The sequence below is a fragment of the Rhinopithecus roxellana genome, chromosome 13 (assembly GCF_007565055.1).
Source record: "Rhinopithecus roxellana isolate Shanxi Qingling chromosome 13, ASM756505v1, whole genome shotgun sequence".
NCBI classification, from domain to species: domain Eukaryota; kingdom Metazoa; phylum Chordata; class Mammalia; order Primates; family Cercopithecidae; genus Rhinopithecus; species Rhinopithecus roxellana.
In genome coordinates, this window is record NC_044561.1 from 107,970,505 (window position 1) to 107,994,388 (window position 23,884).

General features: G+C 51.0%; 2 protein-coding genes across 3 annotated transcripts in view; one reads left to right on the top strand and one right to left on the bottom strand.

Annotated features, from left to right (window-relative positions):
* Positions 1 to 4,862, bottom strand: part of LOC104680536 (fer-1-like protein 4) — a 45,040-nt gene extending 40,178 nt beyond the window's left edge. Inside the window, 9 exon segments of the mRNA XM_030914628.1 lie at positions 16 to 147; positions 265 to 325; positions 786 to 956; positions 1,290 to 1,331; positions 1,518 to 1,609; positions 3,441 to 3,540; positions 3,637 to 3,725; positions 4,447 to 4,502; positions 4,784 to 4,862. Coding sequence (XP_030770488.1) covers positions 16 to 147; positions 265 to 325; positions 786 to 956; positions 1,290 to 1,331; positions 1,518 to 1,609; positions 3,441 to 3,540; positions 3,637 to 3,725; positions 4,447 to 4,502; positions 4,784 to 4,862 — 822 coding nt within the window.
* Positions 4,863 to 13,589: 8,727 nt separating this feature from the next.
* On the top strand, positions 13,590 to 19,520 carry SPAG4 (sperm associated antigen 4). Of its 2 annotated transcripts, none has more exons than XM_010386543.2 (12): positions 13,590 to 14,062; positions 15,230 to 15,334; positions 15,617 to 15,683; positions 15,876 to 15,937; positions 16,187 to 16,230; positions 16,547 to 16,572; positions 16,709 to 16,817; positions 17,020 to 17,095; positions 17,278 to 17,393; positions 18,067 to 18,234; positions 19,152 to 19,241; positions 19,344 to 19,520. In XM_010386543.2, the coding sequence occupies exons 1-12, from the start codon at positions 13,759 to 13,761 to the stop codon at positions 19,491 to 19,493; spliced, it is 1,317 nt and encodes a 438-aa protein (XP_010384845.1). In that variant the 5' UTR covers positions 13,590 to 13,758; the 3' UTR covers positions 19,494 to 19,520. The 2 variants fall into 2 exon arrangements, with proteins under 2 accessions (XP_010384845.1, XP_010384846.1); XM_010386544.2 differs by having other exon boundaries at positions 13,609 to 14,043.
* The last annotated feature ends 4,364 nt before the right edge of the window (positions 19,521 to 23,884 follow it).

Consider the following 23,884-nt stretch of genomic DNA (forward strand, 5'->3'; position numbering starts at 1 on the left):
TGTGGTGGTGCCCACCTCATTGTAGAAGGGGCAATTGGTCCCACGCTGTGTGGCAGTCACGCGGCGCTGCCCCCCCACTCGCACGGCCACATAGGGGTTAATGTTGACTCCGACCAGTTTCTGAGCCTCCAGCACGGTGACTCCTACCTGAGAGGTACAGAAGGATGAGGAAAGGAAGCCAGACCTGCCTGGGTGGAGGGAAATAACATGTGTCCCAGAAGAGGTAGTATTCCCAAGGGTTAGGCCCTGGAAAAAGAGCAGTACCTGGAAGTCTTGAGCTCTGGACACCTGGAAGGGATCCCCATGGGCCAGGGCCTTGGCGCGGCTGGGGAGAAGCTTAAGGTTAGCTCTCACTTGGTCCCTCCCCTGCGTGCCCACGCACACACTTGCTTGGTGCTGGGAATGATGTTTTCTCTCCCTCTGAAGTTTTGGATTCCAAGTCCTTCAGGTCATGTCTTGCTGCCTCCATCTCAACCCTACACCCAGAATTTGACTCATTCCTGGAGCCCTGAAACCATTCATTTGTGCAACGGAGGTTTATTGAGTACCTACTATGTGCTAACACTGTCCCAAGCACTGGGACGCTGTAGTGAAGAGATGAACCTTGCCCTCATCAAGCTTTCATCCCCTGCATGTATGTGAGCCACTGTAACTGTGTGTATGAACATGGCAGTGTCTGCCTATGAGCAAGTGACCAGAGAATCCGCCCTTCCCACACACCCTGGGACTATGTGTTTGTGAGGGCAGATGGGTGTGGGAGCAGGTGTGCCATGGGTACAAGTTACCTCTTGAGGGGGCTGAACACAACACCAGAAAGTTCGACATCAGGCTCATCATCCAGGTCCTGCTCCAGCTCAAGCTCCAGCTCATTCTCCTCATCGTTCTGCTGGCCTAGGCTTCGAGCTAGCCTGCGGCCTAGAGCCACTGCCCGCCGCTCCAGCTGGGCCTCCCCAGGCCTGATAGGAAAGGCCCTCAAGGGACATGCCTGGAACCCATCACCCATCTCCGGGCAACCCCTTGACTTCTGGAGCTTTGGACCGACCCCTGACCCTTGAACTAATCCCACTGATCCTAGGACCAGTTCTTGACCTTGTGGCTGACTTCACTGATCCCAGGACAGACTCTTAATCCTGGGGACCTAATTCCAGAACTGACCTCTGATTATAGGACTGACCTCTGACCCTGGAACTGATTCAGTTCTGACCCAAGACCCTGGGGCTGCCTCCATATCACTGGCTCCTAACTCCAAGACTGACCTCGGTGACTCCAGGTCATCCCCACATACTTACTCCAGTTCCTGGAAGCCCACATTGGGGATAATTAACTCCAAGCTGGGGGAAGAGAAATGAAAGGACTAAAAGAGGAACATGCCTGACTACAGAGCAACACCTGGTCAGCACACGTCCAAGGGTCACTGAATCGGCAGATCCAGAGTGGAACTAGGCACTACTTCTCCCTTTCCAGGGTCTGCCTGGGCTGAGACCACCAGGTCTTGCTTCAGTTGCTGGGGGGATTACCTGTCCTGGACGGGTGCCCCAAAGTCCTCCTCTGACCAGGCTCCAGTAGCACCCTCTGGGGGCTGGTACTTCAGGTCAAGCTCCACCTGGATCTAAAACCAGATACAGTATCCCCTAGGGCCCCCCTCCAACTGCCCTGGGTCTAAGAGAGGCCCAAGGACAATGCTAACGCCTTTTACTCCAGGTGGCAGAGATCCTTCTGACCAGCATCCGTGGTGCCTTGTGGTTCCTCTCTGATCATTAATAATGTAGACTACTCATAACCTATTAAGAACTAAGTAGGCAAGTTTCCTCTTTTTTATTTTCTTTCTTCTGTTTTTTTCTTTTTTTTTTGAGACGGAGTCTCGCTCTGTCGCCCAGGCTGGAGTGCAGTGGCGCAATCTTGGCTCACTGCAAGCTCCGCCCCACGGGTTCACGCCATTCTCCTGCCTCAGCCTCCTGAGTAGCTGGGACTACAGGCTCCTGCCACCGCGCCCGGCTAATTTTTTTTGTATTTTTAGTAGAGACGGGGTTTCACTGTGTTAGCCAGGATGGTCTTGATCTCCTGACCTTGTGATCCGCCCGCCTCGGCCTCCCAAAGTGCTGGGATTACAGGCGTGAGCCACCGCGCCCAGCTAACGAAGGCCGCCTGAACAGGGACATGAACCCTGGACTTTTTTTTTTTTTTTTTTTAATTTTTAGTATTGATGAGGTCTTATTATGTTGCCCAGGTTGGTCTTGAGCTCCTGAGCTCAAATGATCCTTCTGCTTTAGCTTCCCAAAGTGCTGGGATTACAGGCATGAGCCACTGTGCCCAGCTGCAAGTTACTTCTTGAGGCCCAACAGGATTCCAAAATTCTCTCATTTTTGTTGGAAATCCCTTATGGTGACCTTCACTACTCTGCCTGGTCTGGCCCCACCATCCTTTCCAGCTTCTTCTCACTCCAGGCACCCCAGTTGTGCTCCTTCAAGGCGCTGGGCTTTTGCATATGCCTTTTCCTCTGCCTGGGACATTCTCTCCTCCCGGTTAACATCTATTATCCTTCAAGTCTAAGTTCAGGTACTATTTCCTCAGGGAACCTTCTCTGGCCCCCAAGTAGATCATACTCCCCTGTTGTACCCTCTCCCAGCCCCTACCAGCTTGCTTCTAACACCTGCCAGTTCCAGTTTCACATTTACTTGTGTGAATATTTGTTTAATGTTTGCCTCCCTTCCAAGGGTGTGAATCCTTATCTGATTTTGCTCACCACGGAATCCTCATTGCTCAGCTCAGCATTTGGCTTATCATAAGAGCCCAACAAATGATGACGGACTGAACAAAACACTCAACATTATATAAATGAGAAAACAGCTTCCAGGCCAGGCGTGGTGGCTCATACCTGTAATCCCAGCACTTTGGGAGGCAAAGGAGGGTAGATCACAAGGTCAGGAGTTTGAGACCAACCTGGTCAAGATAGTGAAACCCATTCTCTACTAAAAATAAAAAAATTAGCTGGGCATGGTGGTGGGCGCCTGTAGTCCCAGCCACTTTGGAGGCTGAGGCAGGAGAATCGCTTAAACGTGGGAGGTGGAGGTTGCAGTGAGCCAAGATTGTGCCGCTGCATTCCAGTCTGGGTGACAGAGTGAGATTCCGTCTCAAAAAAAAAAAAAAAAGAAAACAGTTTCCAAATGCTAAAGAACTTGTTCAAGTTCCCAGACGGGAAATGGCAGATCTGAGATTGGAAGCTAAGTCCATGTCTGCTAGGCTATGAGCCCCTCCATGAAACACCAGGAAAATCCAGCCAGGTTCATCTTTGTCTCCCACAAGAATTGATTGACAAAAGGAATCCTGGCTGGAGGCCTTGTTAGCACTCCTCTCTGGGTCTTAGGTTTTCCCCTATGAGAAATGGAACCCTTTATCTAGAGGTACTTGAGGGTGGCAGCCTGGGGGCCGGAGGGGCTCACCGGGGACACTCGAAGATTCTCATCCACTAGGGCTTCCTGTAGCACCAAATGCCCAGCATTCTGTAGCTGCTGCAGGGAGATCACCAGGGTCCCTAGAGGCCTAGGGGAGTGGCATAGAGCAAAAGAGTGACCCAAGGGAATGGCTCTAAGTCACCCCCAGCCCAACCGGCATCCCTGTCTCCCCAGGCAGACTCACCTAGGGCTGAATACACGGCTGCAGTTGACCACCTGCACAGACAGACACTCCCCAGCCAGTGGAGCCCCATAGTGGGGCCATCGGAACAGCTGGGGACAGGAGGAAGCTTGTGACACCCATGCTGTGCTGACCCCAAACTCCAATCCAAAGCCTATTCTTGGCTGGGTGTGGTGGCTCACGCCTGTAATCCCAACACCTTGGGAGGCCAAGACAGGCAGATCACTTGAGATCAGGAGTTCAAGACCAGCCCGGCCAACATGGTGAAACCCCGTCTCTACTAAAAATACAAAAATTAGCCAGGCATGGTGGTACATGTCTGTAATCCCAGTTACTCAGGAGGCTGAGGCAGGAGACTTGCTTCAACTTGGGAGATTAAGGTTCCAGTGCCCTGAGATTGTGCCATTGCACTCCAGCCTGAGTGACAGAGTGAGGCCCTGTCTCAAACAAAACAAAACAACAACAACAAAAAAAAACAAAAAACAAAAAAACAAAAAAAAAAAACCTATTCCTAACCCTCAGACAGGAGCCAATCCTCCAGACTTAGAGCTAACTTTAGGACTAACATCCCCAAACCTGGAAGGGATCCCTGCACATGGGTTTGAATCTGAGTGAGGGCTGATCTGAGGCTAACTAGTGAACAAGAATGAATTCCCTCAGTCTTGCAACTAATTTGTTCCAATCTGGGTCTGACCTCTCAGGCCTCAGACTGACCCCACCTCCCAAGACTATACTTCCCCAAACCCAGGAATGAGCGCCTGAACCCCAGGATGGACTTGGATGGGAGACAGATCAGGAACCAACTGTACTGACCTCACCAATATCTGCTTCTTGACCACAGTGAATTTTTCTTGTTTTCTGGGTAAAACCTGCTCAGAACTGAAACTAGTCATTTATCAGTCCCTCCCCCCACACACACAAAAATAATTTGTGTTCCCCACCCTTGGCCCAGTGTCAAGTCCCTCCCGGATTCACCCTTAAAGAAAGGTAGACAATAAGAAGGAAAGAGGCAGCGGGTTGGAGACACCAGGGTGGGTGGAGAAAAGATACGAACTGTAGAGATGGGATGGCATTTGGTCAAGGGCCCAGGGAATGGAGGATCCATAGCCCCCAGTTTCAAATATCCTTAGAGTGCCCCTGCAAGCCTCACCTCGAAAAGTGAGCTTCACTTGTCGGTCGTGGGTGCCGGACAGCCCTGTTAGTCGTCGCACGCATACCGTCAGAGCCATGGTCCCAGTGGCACTGGCACTTCACTGCCCGTCTGCCCTTCTGCCCACCAGCCCGCCCACCTGAATCGCCTCTGACTCACTGGACTCACCCAGCAGGTTTAGCAATCCCTGCCCTTTAGTCAAACACACAGGGAGCAGGCCTGGGGGTCATGGGTGGAGAGGGAGGAGAGGAGCGAGAGATAGGGGTAAGGTCCTGGAAGTCAGTTCAGCCCTCCCTGCCTCCACCAGCTGCAAGCTGGCAGGACTGCCTCAGCCTCCATCCTGCATCCTCGGGGAGTGAGAGCTGTGATAGGGTGGGAGGGAGGCAAGGGGAGTGAACAGGACCCCAGTCTGCTCCCTGCGAGTCAATGAGGCCTCAATTGTTTTTTTTTGTTTGGTTTTGTTTTGTTTGTTTGTTTTGAGATGGGGTCTTGCTCTATCATCCAGGCTGAGTGTAATGGCACGATCTCAGCTCACTGCGACCTCTGACTCCTGGGTTCAAGCAATTCTCCTGTCTCAGCCTCCGAGGTAGCTGGAATTACTGGTGTCCACCACCACAGCTGGCTAATTTTTTGTATTTTTAGTACAGACGGGGCTTTACCATGTTGGCCAGGCTGGTCTCGAACTCCTGACCTCAGGTGATCTGCCTGCCTCAGCCCCTCAAAGTGCTGGGATTATGGGCATGAGCCACCATGCCCGGCCTCTCCTCTTTTCTTTCTCTCTCTCTGTCTGTTTTTTACTTTCTTCTTTCTTTCTTTTTTTTTTTTTTTTTTAATCCTGAGATGAAGTCTCGCTCTGTCGCCCAGGCTGGAGTGCAGTGATGTGATCTTGGTTCACTGCAACCTCTGCCTCCCAGATTCAAGCAATAGTCCTGCCTCAGCCTCCCACATAGCTGAGATTACAGGTGCCCGCTACCATGCCCAGCTAATTTTTTTTCAGGCGGAGTCTCGCTCTGTTGCCTAGACTGGAGTGCAGTGGTGTGATCTCGGCTCACTGCCACCTCTGTATCCCGGGTTCAAGCGATTCTCCTGCCTCAGCCTCCCAAGTAGGTGGGACTATAGGTGCATGCCACCACGCCTGGCTAATTTTTGTATTTTCTTAGTAGAGATGGGGTTTCACCATATTGGCCAGACTGGTCTCAAACTCCTGACTTTGTGATCCGCCTGCCTTGGCCTCCCAGGCATGAGTCACTGCACCCGGGCTAATTTTTGTATTTTTAAGTAGAGACGGGGTATCACCATGTTGGCCTGGCTGTTCTCGAATTCCTGACCTTCAGTGATCTGCCCATCTCAGCCTCCCAAAGTGCTGGGATTATAGGAGTGAGCCACCGCGCCCAGCCCCTTCGTTTCTTTCTTTTTCCTTTTTTAAGGCAGGGTCTCACTCAGTTACCCAGACTGAAGTGCAGTGGTGCAATCAAGGCTTACTGCAGCCTCAATCTCCCAGGCTCAGCCTCCCAAGTAGCTGGAACTACAGGCATGTGCCACCACGCCTGGCTAATTTTTGTATTTTTTGTAGTGATGGGGTTTTGCCATGTTGCTCAAGCTGGTCTCAAATTCTTGGCCTCAAGTGATCCCCCCATCTTGGACTTCCAAAATGCTGGGATTATAGACGTGAGCCACCACACCTGGCCTCATGTTGTTTCTTGTTCATCTTCCTGTTCTCAGTGCCCAGATCAGGGTTTGGCACATGGTAGGCCCTTAAAACACTGAACAAATGGATGCATTAATAAATTAATCCCTTAGCCCTCAGAAGTAGTGCTGTAGGCATTCAATACATTTATTGAATTAAAACGTGATTAAATGTGTGTTCCTAGCTTGTAACAAAATAGTCATTCAGCTGGAAGCCAGGTGTCCTTAACTTGGGGTCCTAGGAACCTAGTGGGACCATAGAATGGCTCCATGGAGGCTGCAAATCTTTGAAATTTTCTGCAAAATATTGGGCATGTGTACACTTTTGTGGACAAAGAGCTCATCACTTAGGTTAATAACCCTAAAACAGATATACAATACTTTTGCTGAATGAAGTCATGAATGTATCTTGAAATCTGAACCCATAATATGTGAAAGTATGTATTAACGGGAGTTCACAGCCAGGCCTTTTAATTCTATATATATAGAGAGAGAGAGAGAGAATTTTTTTTTTTTCAGACAGGGTCTTGCTCTGTCACCCAGGTTGGAGTGCAGTGGCACAATTACAGCTCACTACGCCTCAACTTCCCAGGCTTAAGTGATATTCCTGACTCAGCCTCCCTAGTACCTGGGTCTACAGGCTCATGCAATCACACCACCTGGTTTTTTTAAGAGGTGGGATCTCACTGTGTTGCCCAGGCTGGTCTCCTGGGCTCTAGCAATCCTCCTTCCTCATCCTCCCAAAGTGCTGGGATTACAGACATGATCTACCATGTCCTGCACCTTCTATTTGCAGGACTTGTGCTATGGCACCCTGAAGGGTGTGCAGCCAGAGAGAGGAGAATCACATGTGTCTGTCTTCCAGTAACTTCATGACTCCAATAGCTAACACAGCCTAGAAAGACTGGAATTACCCTCAGAGCGGAAAAGGGTCAGGGCCCAGGAACTCAGAGGAGGGAGACCAGAGGCGCTTCCCCAAAAAAGGAATGTTTAAAATGGGTTTAGGCTCCTGGGAAGCGGAGATGCAGTGAGCCAAGATCGCGCCACTGCACCCCAACCTGGGCAACAGAGCGAGACACTGTCTCAAAAAAAAAATGGGTTTAGGCTCAGCACGGTGGCTCATGCCTGTTGGGAGCTCAAGACAGGAGGATTTCTTGAGCCCAGGAGGTCAAGGCTGCAGTAAACTGTAATCATGCCACTCCACTCCAGCCTAGGCTATTAACAACAGAGCAAAACACTGTCTCAATTAAAAAAAAAAAAAAAATTTAAAAGAAAAGAAAGCGGCCGGGCATGGTGGCTCACTGCTGTAATCCCAGCACTTTGGGAGGCCAAGGCAGGTGGATCACGAGGCCAAGAGTTCAAGACATCCTGGCCAACATGGTGAAACCCCGTCTGTACTAAAAATACAAAAATTAGCCAGGCATGGTGGCGTGCACCTGTAATCTCAGCTACTCAGGAGGCTGAGGCAGGAGAATCACTTGAACCCGGGAGGCAGAGGTTGCAGTGAGCCAAGATCGGGCCATTGCACTCCAGCCTGGGCCAACAGAGTGAGACTCCACCTCAAAAGAAAAGAAAATTGGCTTCGAGCAGTAGTCCCCAATTTTTTTGGCACCAGTGACCACGGACCGGTTTCATGGAAGGCAATTTTTCCATGGACAGGGTCGGGGGTAGGGGCAGGGGGCGGAAAGGATGGTTTGGAGATGAAACTGTTCCACCTCAGATCATTAGGTGTTAGATTCTCATAAGGAGCACACAACCTAAATCCCTCACATGCACAGTTACCAATAGGGCTCACGCTCCTATGAGAATCTAATGCTGCTGCTGATCTGACAGGAGGCGGAGCTCAGGTGGTGATGCTCCCTTACCCACCACTCACCTCCTGCTGTGCATCCTGGTTCCTAACAGGTCACGGACTGGTACCAGTCCATGGCCTGGGGGTTGGGGACCCCTGGCTCAAAGGACAGGAGCTGGGAGCAAAGACAGAAACCTAGGCAGTGGGAAGAAATGCTGCATGTTTTCTGGGCCCATGTAATGTGTTCAGTTTGGCCTGAATACAAGGAATGTATTGGGCGGTGGCACAGGCAGCAGATAAGATTAGACAGTCAGAGGAGCTGGTTCTTACCGTGTGACCTTGAGCCAGTCATGGTCTCTTCTTGTGCTTCAGCTTTTCCATCTCAGTACTGGGTTGGAAAGCCCTGTTCTGCCTATTTCTCCACTGTTGTTTTGAGACAGAGTCTCATTCTGTCACCCAGGCTGGAGTGCAATGGTCTGATCTTGGCTCACTGCATCCTCCACCTCCCGGGTTCAAGTGATTCTCCTGCCTCAGCCTCCTGAGTAGCTGGGATTAACAGGCGTACAACACCACGGCCGGCTAATTTTTTTATTTTTAGTAGAGATGGGGTTTCACCATGTTGGCCAGGCTGGTCTTGAACTCCTGACCTCAGTTGATCAGCCCTTCTAGGCCTCCAAAGTGCTGCGATTACAGAAGTGAGTCACTGCACCTGGCCAGTTGTTATGTATTCAAATGAGTTTGAGGATCTAAAACATATCAGAAGAGGGACAGGCTGTTCTGTTTTAAAGAAAGGCCCAGATTAGACCTGAACCCTCAGATGCTGGGGGAAGGCTTCACCTCCCCCCAATCTTTTTTGTGTTCGTTTGTTGGTTTTGTTTTTTAACACAGTGTCGGCCAGGCACAGTGGCTCATGCCTGTAATCCCAACACTTTGGGAGGCTGAGAAAGGCAGATCAAGAGGTCAGGGGATCTGGTCTCGATGGTGAAATCCCTTCTCTACTAAAAATACAAAAAATTAGCTGGGCGTGGTGGTGGGCACCTGTGGTCCCAGCTACTCGGGAGGCTGAGGCAGGAGAATGGCATGAACCCAGGAGATGGGAGCTTGCAGTGAGCCGACATCGTGCCACTGCACTCCAGCCTGGGTGACAGAGCAAGGCTCCATCTGAAAAAAAAAAAAAAAAAAAAGGACAGTGTCTTATTCTGTTGCCCAGGCTGGAGTATAGTGGTATGATCTCAGCTCACTGCAACATCCACTTCCTGGGTTCAAACAATTCCCTAACTCACCTTCCCCAGTAGCTGGGATTACAGGCGAGCGCCACCACACCTGGCTAATTTTTGTATTTTTAGTAGAGAGACGGGTTTCACCATGTTGACCAGGCTGGTCTTGAACTCCTGACCTTGTGAGACCACCTCAGCCTCCCAAAGTGCTGGGATTACAGGTATGAGCCACTGTGCCCAGCTCACCTCCCCCTTTTAACAGATATTGACACTGGGACCCAAAGGAGTTAACAGACAGAAAACATGGCAGAGGGAGAGATGGGGTGGTATGAACCAGAATTTGTAGTTTGCAGTGCCTTCGCTTTCCTCTCCCTTCTTCCATGTGGGTTCTGTGGCACTTAATGAAGCAAGGTATTGATGTCTTCCCTCTGGAGCCTGGCATGGGCATCTCTCCTCTGGGCTGGAACATAGCTTAACAGATTGTCCCTGTGCCTCAACCCCTCAAAAACTGCCACTTCCAGTTCCACTTCCACATATTCTTGTTTTGTTTTGAGATGAAGTCTGCCTCTGTCACCCAGGCTGGAGTGCAGTGGTGTGATGCTAGCTCATGGTGACCTCCACCTTCCGGGTTCAAGCAATTCTGCCTCAGCCTCCCAAGTATCTGGAACTACAGGTGCATGCCACCACGCCCAGCTAATTTTTATGTTTTTAGTAGACACGGGGTTTCACCATATTGGCCAGGCTGATCTCGAACTCTTGACCTCAAGTGATCCACTGCCTGGGTCTCACAAAGTGCTGGGAGTACAGGCCTGAGCCATCACGCCCAGCCCCAGTTCCTAACATTCTAAAGAAGGTATGAGATGGCAGTAAGAGGACTGCGCTGGAGGGCAGGATTTGCTAATGTGATGCTGTGTGTTATTCCCCTACCTGGACTTGTTTACCTAGCTGTGCAACTTGTGCATGACGCACTGCATTGTCTTTCAAAATGCATTGTTTTTTTTTTTTTTTTTTTTTTTTTGGTCTCACTCTGTGGCCCAGGCTGGAGTGCAGTGGCGCGGTCTCGGCTCACTGCAACCTCTGCCTTCTGGGATCAAGCGATTCTCCCGCCTCAGCCTCCCAAGTAGCTGGGACTACAGGCACGGGCCACCACGCCCAGCTAATTTTTGTATTTTTAGTAGAGACGGGGTTTCACCATGTTGGCCAGGCTCGTCTCAAACTCCTCACATCAGGTGATTCGCCCACCTCAACCTCTCAAAGTGCTGGGATTACAGGCGTGAGCCACCAAGCCTGGCCCCAAAATGTGGTCTTTAATCAGGATCAAAAATGTGGTTGTTAAAAATGCACACTCTGGCCAGGCACAGTGGCTCATATCTGTAATCCCAGCACTTTGGGAGGCCGAGGTGGGCGGATCACCTGAGGTCAGGAGTTCGAGACCACCCTAGCCAACATAGTGCAACCCCGTGTCTACTAAAAATACCAAAAAAAAAAAAAAAAAAAAAAAAGCCAGGCATGGTGGCACATGACTGTAATCCCAGCTATTTGGGAGGCTGAGGCAGGAGAATTGCTTGAACCCAGGAGGCAGAGCTTGCAGTGAGTTGAGGTCGTACCATTGTACTCCAACCTGGCCACAGAGCAAGACTCTGTCTAAAAAACAAACAAAAACAAAACAAAAAAACATTCCTGGGTCAACTCAGAAATTCTGCAGTATCTGCAGTAGAATCACAAGGTGTGCCTGGGAAGCTGACTTTCTATAAGCTGTACTGATATTCTGTTACATAGCAAGAGTTTGGGGACCTCTAGTCTTCTGGCTGTGACCATCTGATTCCTCATTCTTTCCTCCATGGCTCAGGTGTGCAGCCTGAGTGTGGGTATCATGATTGGTGGGTGCTGAATTCTCAACCTACAGACCCCTGGGAAACATGGGTCTGGGGGAGGGACCCACAGATCCTGAATAAGCTCTCTGACCTGATGTCTAGGATGAGAGGAGGGGGCTGAAGGGCTTGCAGAGCAAAGGGGACTAAGTATTTAGAAGTGCCCTGAGTGATGCCCTGCTCCTTCTTAACATTCATTATTTGCGAATATTTGAGCACCTACTACATGCTAGGCTTATCTAGGTGCTGGAGGATACAGTAGTGAATGAAAATCTGTGCCCTCGTTAAGTTTATGTTCTAGTGGATATGGCAGGCAATAAGGAAATAAATAAATGGGCCGGGCAAGGTGGCTCACATCTGTAATCCCAACACTTTGGGAGGCAGAAGTGAGTGGATCACTTGAGCTCAGGAGTTAAAGACCAGCCTAGGCAACATAGTGAGACCTCGTCTCTACAAAAAATACAAAAATTAGCTGGGTGTGGTGGCAGGGGCCTGTAGTCCCAGCTACTCGGGAGGCTGAGACGGGAGGATTGCTTGAGCCCGGGAGATGGAGGTTGCAGTGAGCTGAGATCCGGCCACTGCACTCCAGCCTGGGCAAGAGAGTGAGACCTCATCTCAAAAAAGAAAGATAGAAATGAAATATATAGCATGTCAGTGATACGTGCTGAGGAGGAAAACAAAACAGGGATGGGGGATAGAAACTGTTATTCGTTAAGTGCAATTTTAGATGGAGTTTTCTAGGAAGTGCTGTGACGTCATCGCTTGCTTTAAAAGCGGCCAGGCGCGGTGGCTGACTCCTGTAATCCCAGCACTTTGGCAGCCCCAGGCAGGCAGATCACCTGAGGTCAGGAGTTCGAGACCAGCCTGGCCAACATGGTAAAACGCTGTCTCTACAAAAATATAAAAATTAGCTGGGCATGATGGTGGGTGTCTGTAATCCCAGCTACTCAGGAGGCTGAGGCAGGAGAATCGCTTGAACCTGTGAGGCAGAGGTTGCACTGAGATGAGACTGCACTACTGCACTCCAGCCTGGGCGACAGAGCAGGACTCTGTCTCAAAAAAAAAAAAAAAAAAAAAAAAAAAAAAAAAAAAAAAATAGCCTGGGCGCTGTGGTTCATGCCTGTAATCCCAGCACTTTAGGAGGCCGAGGCGGGTGGATCACCTGAGATCAGGAGTTCAAGACCAGCTTAACTAACATGGAGAAACCCCGTCTCTACTAAAATTACAAAATTAGCCAGGCGTGGTGGTGCATGCCTGTAATCCCAGCTACTCAGGAGGCTGAGGCAGGAGAATCGCTTGAACCCAGGAGGTGGAGGTTGCAGTGGACCAAGATCGTGCCATTGCACTCCAGCCTGGGCAACAGAGTGAGACTCCATCTCAAAAAAAAAAGAAAAGAGGGAAGGAAGGAAGGAAGGAGGGAGGGAGGGAGGGAGGGAGGGAGGAAGGGAGGAAGGAAGGAAGGAAGGAAGGAAGGAAGGAAGGAAGGAAGGAAGGAAGGAAACAGAGTGAGACTCCATCTCAAAAAAAAGAAAGAAAAGAAAAGAACGAGAAAGAAAGAAAGGAAAGAAAGAGGCCGGGCGCGGTGGCTCAAGCCTGTAATCCCAGCACTTTGGGAGGCCGAGACGGGCGGATCACGAGGTCAGGAGATCGAGACCATCCTGGCTAACATGGTGAAACCCCGTCTCTACTAAAAAATACAAAAAACTAGCCGGGCGAGGTGGCGGGCGCCTGTAGTCCCAGCTACTCGGGAGGTTGAGGCAGGAGAATGGCGTAAACCCAGGAGGCGGAGCTTGCAGTGAGCTGAGATCCGGCCACTGCACTCCAGCCTGGGCGACAGAGCGAGACTCCGTCTCAAGAAAAAAAAAAAAAAAGAGAGAAAGAAAGAAAAAGAGAAAGAGAGAAAGAAACTGTTATACACTGAGTGCCATTTTAAATGGGGTTTTCTGGGAAGTGCTGTGACATCATTGCTTTAAAAGAGGCCGGGTGCTGTGGCTGACGCCTGTACTCCCAGCGCTTTGGGAGGCCGAGGCAGGAGGATCGCTTGAGCTTGGGAGTTCGAAGTTACAATGAGCTGTATCAAGCCTCTGCACTCCAGCCTGGGCAATGAGAAAGACCCTGTCTCTTAACAACAACAAAGTCAGAAGGAGAGGCTGCCATGGCTACGGTTCCCGGTGACGTCACGGCCAGCTCCGTGACGCGCGGCCAGGGAGGCCCGCGGAGACTGAGGCTCCTCTGTGACGTCAGCAGCCGGCCGGGACACAGCCGGAGGGCAGGTGCGGCCGCGGGGCCTGCCGACTTCACGCAGGGTCCGTGTGGTCCCCGCGGCGCGCAGCGGCTGAAGGAGGCCCCAGGGCCTTGGCGACCGCGGCGGCGGCTTTAGCGTCCGTGACTGGGCAGCAGGGGGTCAGGATGCGGCGAAGCTCCCGCCCGGGCTCGGCCTCGTCCTCGCGCAAGCACACGCCCAACTTTTTCAGCGAGAACAGCTCAGTGAGCATCACCTCGGAGGACAGCAACGGGCTCCGGTCAGCGGGTCCGGGGCCTGGGGACCCCGAGGGCAGAGGAGCCCGGGGCCCGAGCTGCGGTGAGCCCGCCTTGAGCGCGGGAGTGCCCGGAGGAACCACATGGGCAGGAAGCTCTCGGCAGAAGCCGGCGCCTCGGAGCCACAACTGGCAGACAGCCTGTGGCGCGGCAACCGTGAGGGGCGGGGCCTCGGGTGCGGGCGGGGTCGACCCCGGGTGAGCCGATGGAGGGGGCGGGGCCTAAAGGGTGGTGCTGGGCGGGAATGGGACTAAGATGATATCTGGGCACCTCCTACAAGGTGGGTTCTGTAGGGTAAAGGGGAGGTGCTAAATGAGATCCCTTAAGGGGCGGAGCCTCGGTGTCCTCAATGGTTATTGGAAGGGGCGGGTAAAATCTTGTGGTTGGGCGCCACTGAGAAGGCGCGGCCTCAGTGTTAGCGTGAGAGGCTCCCAGGACAATCGGGCTCCACCAAGACCTAAGGCTGGGGACCGGGAAGGCTGGGGACGGGTCATCCGTTTAGGGGTGGGACCAACTCCATTTTTTTTTTTTGAAACGGAGTTTCCTTCTTGTTGCCCAGGCTGGAGTGCAATGGCACGATCTCAGCTCACCGCAACCTCCGCCTACCGGGTTCAAACGATTCTCCCGCCTCAGCCTCCCGGGTAGCTGGGATTACAGGCATGCGCCACCACGCCCGGCTAATTTTTGTGTTTTTAGTAAAGACGGTATTTCTCCATGTTAGTCAGGCTGGCCTCGAACTCCCGACCTCAGGTGATCCGCCTGCCTCTGCCTCCCAAAGCGCTGGGATTACAGGCGTGAGCCACCGCGCGCGGCCAGGAGACCAACTCTTTTTTTTTTTTTTTTTTTTTTTTTTTTTGAGACGGAGTCTTGCTCTGTCTCCCAGGCTGGAGTGCAGTGGCGCGATCTCTGCTCACTGCAAGCTCCGCCTCCCGGGTTCACGCCATTCTGCCTCAGCCTCCCGAGTAGCTGGGACTGCAGGCGCCCGCCACCACGCCCGGCTAATTTTTTCGTATTTTTAGTAGAGACGGGGTTTCACCGTGTTAGCCAGGATGGTCTCGATCTCCTGACCTCGTGATCTGCCCGCCTCGGCCTCCGAAAGTGCTGGGATTACAGGCGTGAGCCACCGCGCCCCGCCCAGGGGACCAACTCTTGACGGAGCCTCCCTGAGGGGCGGGGCTTCAGAGGGCGGAGCGGGAGCCGGGATAGGGCTGCGGTGGGACCAAAGCCTTTGAGAGGCTTCCCAGCTTTCTAGCTTCTGGACTGAGCAATCTGCGGCCGGGTCTCGAGGGGAAAATAGGTCTGTGGTGCGCAAGGCCCCAATGGAGTCCTTGGTTTCCCGCAGAACCGACTGGGTCTCCATTAGTCTCTGAGGAGCCGCTCGACCTTCTGCCGACCCTGGATCTGAGGCCGGAGATGCCTCCCTCGCGCATGTTCAAGAGCTTTCTGAGTACGGGCCAGGCCAGCTGCGATCCCCTCTGACCCTCGGGTTCCCCTCTCCGAACTCCAGTTCTCTCTGAGCCCCCGACCCCTTTTGAGTATCGAGCCCCTCTCCGAGCCTCAACTTATCCTCCTAGCCCCCATCTAATTCTCCTAGCGCACGCTACTCTTCCTGAACCCCAGGCCCACTCCCAGCCCCTCCCGAGCCCCTTCTGAACCCGGACACCACGCCCGCTGAGCCCCCGCCTGTCCCTGCCATGGGCCCCTCTCTGACCCCCTGTCCTGGCCTCAGGCCTGCTCTTCCAGGTGCTGAGCGTGTTGTTATCCCTGGCAGGAGACGTGCTGGTCAGCATGTACAGGTCAGAGGGAGGGACGCTGGCGCCCCAGGGGCCGCTCTTTGGAGGAGGTGGGGAGCAGGGCCGGGACCTTGCTGGCGCTTGAGCCGATTCAGATCTGATTAAGTCGTGTTGTCAGGAGCTGGGTCTAGGACCATGGGGTGGGGACTGGAGGGCTGAGCAGGTCGGGGCCTCAGCCTCCCTCCGGTTCCCCAGGGAGGTCTGTTCCATCCGCTTCCTGTTCACGGCTGTGTCGCTGCTGAGCCTCTTTCTGGCAGGTGAGGGGCAGTGAATTCCCTGGAGCCCCTGCCCTGGGTGCTTTGGAGGCAAACCCAGCACATTTTCTCCTACATCCTCGCTCCTGCAGCTCCTGGCATTCCCCTGCAGAACCCTCTAGTTCCCCCTCAGACTCCCACCGACCTTCCCAGGCTTAACCGCCTCAAGCCTCTTTCCACTGTCCCCCTATGCCCGAGAAACCCATTCTCTTCCTTTTCCTTCCCCTGAGACCCCTCCCCCTCTTTCTCCAGCAATCTGGCTGGGGCTTCTGTACCTGGTCTCTCCTTTGGAGAATGTGAGTTGGGGAGACTGTCCTGGGGTAGGGGGCTGGCAGGTTGTGAATCTGGAGATTGTGGGGGTCCCCTGGACTGTTGGTCTGCTGGGGTGGGGGTAGTGCCAGAGGCTACAATCCTTAAGAAGGGCTGGATATAAACAGATTTATGAGGGATTGTGCTTGAGGGGCTCTTGGGGGGTCTGATACTGGGAGGTCAAGGAGGAGTCGAGGAAAGGAGACAGTCTTCAGAAAGGAAGCCCTGGCCGTTTCCAGGCTGAGGTAGGAGCAAGGACGACGGGAGCTGAGCGGCTCTGTGTTTTGTCCCTTCATCCAACAGGAACCTAAGGAGATGCTGACTCTAAGGTGAAAGAGGGCACCTAGGGTGGGAAATTGGGGGGCTCAAAGTTGCTTCTTTGAGAACCTTGAAGGCGTGGGGGCCTTTGGGAGGTGTCCAGGGGGACAGGGAGCCAACCCCACGGCGCCCACCTCCCACCTCCAGTGAGTACCACGAGCGCGTGCGCTCCCAGGGGCAGCAGCTGCAACAGCTCCAGGCCAAGCTGGATAAACTCCACAAGGAGGTGTCCACTGTTCGGGCAGCCAACAGTGAGGTGAGCCCAGGCCCACCTTGGAAACCCCTGATGGATCCCTGCTCCCAGGGTCCTGCGACTTAAGCTCCGCCCAGAGCCCTGCGGGATTTCTCCCAGGGCCCACGAAGTCCGCCCCAAAGCAACCAGCTCCCAGAGGTCCCGCCCACCTGTAAAAGCAGCCCGCAAGCCTCGCCCCTCCAGGCCTCGCTCTCCCTCCTTGCAGAGAGTGGCCAAGCTCGTGTTCCAGAGGCTGAATGAGGACTTTGTGCGGAAGCCCGACTATGCGCTGAGCTCTGTGGGTAAGACCCGGAGACACTGGAAGACAGAGACGCAGACAGGAAAGAGGCCAAGACCCTGACACAGACATTCCCATGCACCTGACTGGCCGAAGACAGAGCCTCGGACAGCCCCCACTCTGTCTCCGCACCCCGACTCCTGGCAAGGCCTGGGAGCCTCTGAGGGTTACTTCTCCCTTTTCCAGGAGCCTCCATCGACCTGCAGAAGACATCCCACGACTACGCAGACAGGAACACTGCCTACTTCTGGAATCGCTTCAGCTTCTGGAACTACGCACGGCCGCCCACGGTTATCCTGGAGGTGGGTCTGGAAACATCCTGGGATGTGACCCGGGGCGGGACGCTGGGGAAAGCACCAAAACCTCGCCCTGCAGGCGGAGCCTGGCTGAGTCGAGGGCGTGGCGCTAGGCGGGGCCAGGCTTGGCCTGGATGGGGCTCTGGACGAGCCCGAGTACCGATTTTTTTTTTTTTTTTTTTTTTTTTTTTTGAGACGGAGTCTCGCTCTGTCGCCCAGGCTGGAGTGCAGTGGCCGGATCTCAGCTCACTGCAAGCTCTGCCTCCCGGGTTTATGCCATTCTCCTGGCTCAGCCTCCTGAGTAGCTGGGACTACAGGCGCCCGCCACCTCGCCCGGCGCCCGCCACCTCGCCCGGCTAGTTTTTTGTATTTTTCAGTAGAGACGGTGTTTCACCATGTTAGCCAGGATGGTCTCGATCTCCTGACCTCGTGATCCGCCCGTCTCGGCCTCCCAAAGTGCTGGGATTACAGGCTTGAGCCACCGCGCCCGGCCCCGAGTACCGCTTTTAATTCAAGGAGAGACCTGGCAATGCTGGGGACTGGACCCTGGGCGGGCTGGAGGTGGAGCTCTGGGCGGGCCGATGGATGTGGTCCAGCTGAGGCCCGGGCTGGGGAGTGGCAACAGTCGCTCTGTCAGACGATTCTGATGGTCCCTCCTGGTCCCTCCGCCCGCCTGCAGCCTCACGTGTTCCCCGGGAATTGCTGGGCTTTTGAAGGCGACCAAGGCCAGGTGGTGATCCAACTGCCGGGCCGAGTGCAGCTGAGCGACATCACTCTGCAGCATCCACCGCCCAGCGTGGAGCACACCGGAGGAGCCAACAGCGCCCCCCGTGATTTCGCGGTCTTTGTGAGTGCGGACGAGGTCAGGAGGTGGGGGATTTTGCCTAGACAGCCCCCAGCAGTCTTGAGAACTGGTGCCATTATCTGAGTCTTCGCTTGCTCATCTATAAAATGGAGATACTACTATTTGCCTCTCAGAGCTGCTGTAGGTCTTTATAGTCATAACCATATCCAGATATTAGTTATTGCTTGCCAAGCAGTTTACATGCATTCTTATTTTGTTGTTGTTTTTGAGACAGAGTCTCGCTCTTGTCACCCAGGCTGCTGGAGTGCAGTGGAGTGATCTCAGCTCACTGCAACCTCAGCCTCTGGGGTTCAAGCGATTCTTGTGCCTCATCCTCCCTAGTAGCTGGAATTACAGGCGTGCGCCACCACGCCCGGCTAATTTTTGTATTTTTAGTAGAGATGGGGTTTCACCATGTTGGCCAGGATGGTCTTGAACTCCTGACCTAAAGTGATCCGCCCGCCTTGGCCTTCTGAAATGCTAGGATTACAGGCATGAGCCACCGCACCTGCTTTGCACCCATGTAACAACCTATAATGTACTGTTATTATCTTTTCCTTTAAAGATGAAGAAAGTAATGCTCAGAGAGGGGACGTTATTTCTACAAGGTAACACAACTAACTGTTGGCAGGACTAAAATTTAAAACCTGGTTTCTTCCCAGGAGGCGGAGCTTGCACTGAGCAGAGATCACGCCACTGCACTCCAGCCTGGGCGATAGAGTGAGACTCTGTCTCAAAAAAATAAAAAATAAAACCTGGTTTCTTAGAGCCCACATTCTGAATTACAGTATACAACCATGAAAAAATACGTAAGAACATGCATATAGCTATTGAATACATAGAAGATCCTCAGCAAAGTTTTCTTCTCTCCCCTCCACCTGTCCCCCTCATGGTTCCTCCTTTCACTCTTCACCCACCAGGGCCTCCAGGTTGATGATGAAACTGAAGTTTTCTTGGGGAAATTCACCTTCGATGTTGAGAAATCGGAGATTCAGACTTTCCACCTGCAGGTGTGTTTGTCTCTAGGGTGAAGGTGCCAAGGGAGTGGGGCAGTGAGGGATGAATTACCCAGGAGGAGGGCAGCCCTTGGCATGATCCATTTGTCTCCCCAGAATGACCCCCCAGCTGCCTTTCCCAAGGTGAAGATCCAGATTCTAAGCAACTGGGGCCACCCCCGTTTCACATGCTTGTATCGAGTCCGTGCCCATGGTGTGCGAACCTCAGAGGGGGCAGAGGGCAGTGCCACAGGGGGGCCCCATTAAACATGCTGATTGTTGGAGTAGAATTGAGTTCTGCTGAAGGATGCTGATCAGTGCTTTGGGGGGGCTCTTGTTGGGAGAGCTCTGGCTGCTGTTGCATCTAAGTATGGTGGGGGTGACTTCCCAATGCATCCTCTTTTCTTGGAGAAGTCTAGACCAAGATCGTAATAGCAGCTTCTGTTTATGGAGTGCTTACCATGTACAAGAAACAGTGCTGTGGACATTACACACATTACCTAACTTAATTCTCACAACCAGAGAGGGAAGCTGCTCAGGTCAGGAAACTTGTTCAATGTCACACAGCTAGTGAAAGGCAGCGCCAGAGCAGTACCCAGGCCCACCTTCCTCTCTAACCACAGAACTGCAGGCAGCCTGAACCCACCTTTGTGCTCAATCCTAGCCCCAGTGGGAAAGTCCCCAACTCCTGCTAGGTACAGGTGGAAGGGTAGCTACCCCCTTTCTGTAGGCACACACTCAAAAGCTAAGGAGACTTGAGAATCTCTAGGAAGCTTCTGAGTCACAGGGCTGATGCAGGCCTGGTAGCCCCAACATAGGTTGTCCTTACTGAGACCTGAGTTCCCAACACTGTGTGAGGCACAGGATAGATGATTTAGTGTTCACCGGGCCCTGCCCTCAAGGAGCCTGACAGGGGAACGAAGAGGCTCCAGGAAACAGGACAATGCATTTACAGATCCAAGAATTCTTCACTCTAAGAGTCAAAAGTGGGATTGCAGGGAAAAAAGACGAAGGAGAAGGCAACAAAGGATTAATGAGTTCTACCTAGGGGTAGGAAAGGAGGACCAGCATGAGCAAAGAAACATGCACCATCTTGGAGGGCAATTTGGAATATCTATTAAAATTTTAAATAGGCCGGGCACGGTGGCTCAAGCCTGTAATCCCAGCACTTTGGGAGGCCAAGACGGGCGGATCATGAGGTCAGGAGATCGAGACCATCTTGGCTAACACGGTGAAACCCCGTCTCTACTAAAAATACAAAAAAACTAGCCGGGCAAGGTGGCGGGCGCCTGTAGTCCCAGCTACTCGGGAGGCTGAGGCAGGAGAATGGCGTAAAACCCGGGAGGCGGAGCTTGCAGTGAGCTGAGATCCGGCCACTGCACTCCAGTCCCGGAGACAGAGCGAGACTCCGCCTCAAAAAAAAAAAAAAAAAAATTTTAAATATACACTTTGATCTAGCACTTCCACTTTTAGGAACAAATTCTTCAGAAACATTCCTGTTAAGTGCACAAAGATACATGTACAAAGATGTTCATTATCGCATTATTTGAAAAAAACTAGGATTCAAATCTCCAGGAATAAGAGACTGGTACACTCCTACAAAAAAATAAAGATGTAGGCATTAACACTTTCCCAGCTTTAGAAGAATATACAGACTATTAATAGTGTTTATACCTTTAAGAGGTGAAATTCAGCCTGGTGTGATATCTCATGCCTGTAGTCCCAGCACTTTAGGAGGCTGAGGCAGGTAGATCATGAGGTCAGGAGATCCAGACCATCCTGGCTAACATGGTGAAACCCCATCTCTACTAAAAATACAAAAATTAGCTGGGCGTGGTGGCACGTGCCTACAGTCCCAGCTACTTGGGAGACTGAGGGAGGAAATCACTTGAACCAGGAGTCGGAGGTTGCAGTGGGCCAAGATCGTGCCACTGCACTCCAGCCTGGCGACAGAGTGAGACTCCGTCTCAAATAAATAAATAAATAAATAAATAAATAAATAAATAAATAAATAAATAAATAATCTGGGGGAGTTTTTAGAATTATGAATGAATGCAGCTTTTCTGGAGGGTAGTTTCACAACAGGAACCAAAAGCCTTATAAATTTTTATACTCTTTACTCACAGCAATTCCATTTCTAAGAATGTATCCAAAGAATACATAGATGTATTCAAAGGTAATATTTATAAGGAAATTTAACACAGTGTTGTTTATAAAGAAAATTGGAAACTTAGTAACCAAGTAGATAAACTGTTATAAAAAATAAGCAGCCAATAGAAATGGTAATATAAGAGAATGTCTGAAGTCATTGAAAGTAATTAATGATATATAGGCCGGGCATGGTGGCTCATACCTGTAATCCCAGCACTTTGGGAGGCTGAGGTGGGAGGATCACCTGAGGTTGAGAGTTCGAGACCAGTCTGGTCAACATTGTGAAACCCCATCTCTACTAAAAATACAAAAATTAGTTGGACATGCTGGTGCGTGCCTGTAATCCCAGCTACTAGGGAGGCTGAGGCAGGAGAATCGTTTGAACCTGGGAGGCAGAGGTTGCGGTGAGCTCAGATCGCACCACTGCACTCCAGCCTGGGAAACAGAGCAAGACTCTGTCTAAATAGTAATAATAATGTGACATATGGGTAACTTTTTAAAAAGTTAAACTGGCATAAATAAAAAGATAATATTTCCATATTAAAACAGTTATATATGCCAAAGGATACTATAAATAAAAAGACAACAACCTGGGAAGAAATGTTTTCAACATATATGAGATTAAGGGCTAATAACCTTAAAATAAAAGCTGTAACACATACATGCAGACTATGAATAGGCTATTGAGAATAACTATAATTTACAAATAACCATATAAGATGTTACCTATGCTTCATATTTAAATAAATTCAAGCTGGGCATGGTGGCTCATGCCTGTAATTCCAGCACTTTGGGAGGCCGAGGTGGGCGGATCACGAGGTCAGGAGTTCGAGACCAGCCTGACCAACATGGTGAAACCCTGTCTCTACTAAAAATACAAAAATCAGCTGGGCATGCTGGTGCATGCCTGTAATCCCAGCTACTCAGGAGAGACTGAGGCAGGAGAATCACTTGAACCTGGGAGGCAGAGGTTGCAGTGACCTGAGATTGTGCCACTGCACTCCAGCCTGGGCAACAGAGTGAGACTCGGTCACAAAAAAAAAAAAAAAAAAAAAAGTGAAAAATAAAATAAATAAATTCAACTAAAAATTATTTTTTGCTTCTTTTTTACCTGTCAGATTAACAAAAGGGGTAAGTTTGACCATAATTTTTGTTATGAAGGATAACTTGCAATATCTATTAAAATTTTAAGTATAACCTTTGATATAGCATTTCCACTTTTAGGAACAAATTCTTCAGAAACATTCTGGTTAAGTGCACAGACATATATGTGCAAGGATGTTCATTATAGCACTGAAATAAACTAGGAGTCAAATCTCCATAAATAAGAGATTAGCTAAATAAACTAAGGTACACTCCTACAAAAAAAAAAAAAAAAAAGATGGCCAAGTGCAGTGGCTTATGCCAGTAATCCCAGCACTTTGGGAGGCCAAGGTGGGCAGATCACCTGAGGTCTCAAGTTCAAGACCAGCCAACATAGTAAAACCACATCTCTACTAAAAATACAAAAATTAGCCAGGCGTGGTGGTGCATGCCTGTAGTCCCAGCTACTTGGGAGGCAGAGGCAGGAGAATCGCTTGAACCCAGAAGGCAGAAGTTGCAGTGAGCCGAGATCGCGATATTGCACTCCGGCCTAGGCAATAGAGAGACTACGTCTCAAAAAAAAAAAGGAATGAAGCAATAGGTTCTGATAGGTAAGACACCCAAAATGTGTTAAATAAAAAGGTGCAAGTAGTATGTATAAATATTCCATTTATAAAAATCTATTTTCCAGATCTAGGAAAAACAGGGGCCCTTACCTCCACCACTCTTTGTACAATATTTATATTTGAAATAACTTCAGACTAACAAGCACACATTTTAAAATTAGAAAAACAAATTTTAACACATGCTAAAACAGTATGTGTAGACAAAAAGTTATATGCCCAATATGTTTTATCAGGATATGGGAGTTTGAGTGGTATTTTTTCTGTACTTAAAATTTTTCTTTTCTTTTCTGAGACAGAATCTCACTCTGTAGCTCAGGCTGGGGTGCAGTGGTGCAATACTGGCTCTGCAACCTCCGCCTCTGAGTTCAAGCAATTCTCCTGCCTCAGCCTCCTGAGTAGTTGGAATTATAGGCACCTGCCACCACACCCAGCTAATTTCTGTATTTTTATTAGAGATGGGGTTTCATCATGTTGGCCAGGCTGGTCTTGAACTCCTGACCTCAAATGATCTGCCCTCCTCAGCCTCCCAAAGTGCTGGGATTACAGGCATGAGCCACCACGCCCAGCCAGAATTTTTCTACAATGAATACATGTATTCTCTATTAAGAAAAAATTAGCTCTTAAAAAAATTCAGGATTTTCACCTGTCTTTAGGACCAAAATTATCACTACTCCCTCCCCTCCAGGAAGTCTACATAGCCTTTGCTCCACCTTAAAACTCATCCTTCCTTCTCCTTTTGCTGCTTTTTATGAGGTCTGACACTTTCCATCTTTGTGTTCCGAGACCAGCTCTGCCCTG

Excerpts from the sequence above, each read along its gene's own strand:
- SPAG4 (XM_010386543.2), top strand. The coding sequence starts at position 13,759 with ATGCGGCGAAGCTCCCGCCCGGGCTCGGCCTCGTCCTCGCGCAAGCAC. Across the intron at positions 15,684-15,875 it reads GTGCTGGTCAGCATGTACAG|GGAGGTCTGTTCCATCCGCT; the intron begins GTCAGAGGGAGG and ends CCGGTTCCCCAG. Across the intron at positions 16,818-17,019 it reads TTCGGGCAGCCAACAGTGAG|AGAGTGGCCAAGCTCGTGTT; the intron begins GTGAGCCCAGGC and ends CCCTCCTTGCAG.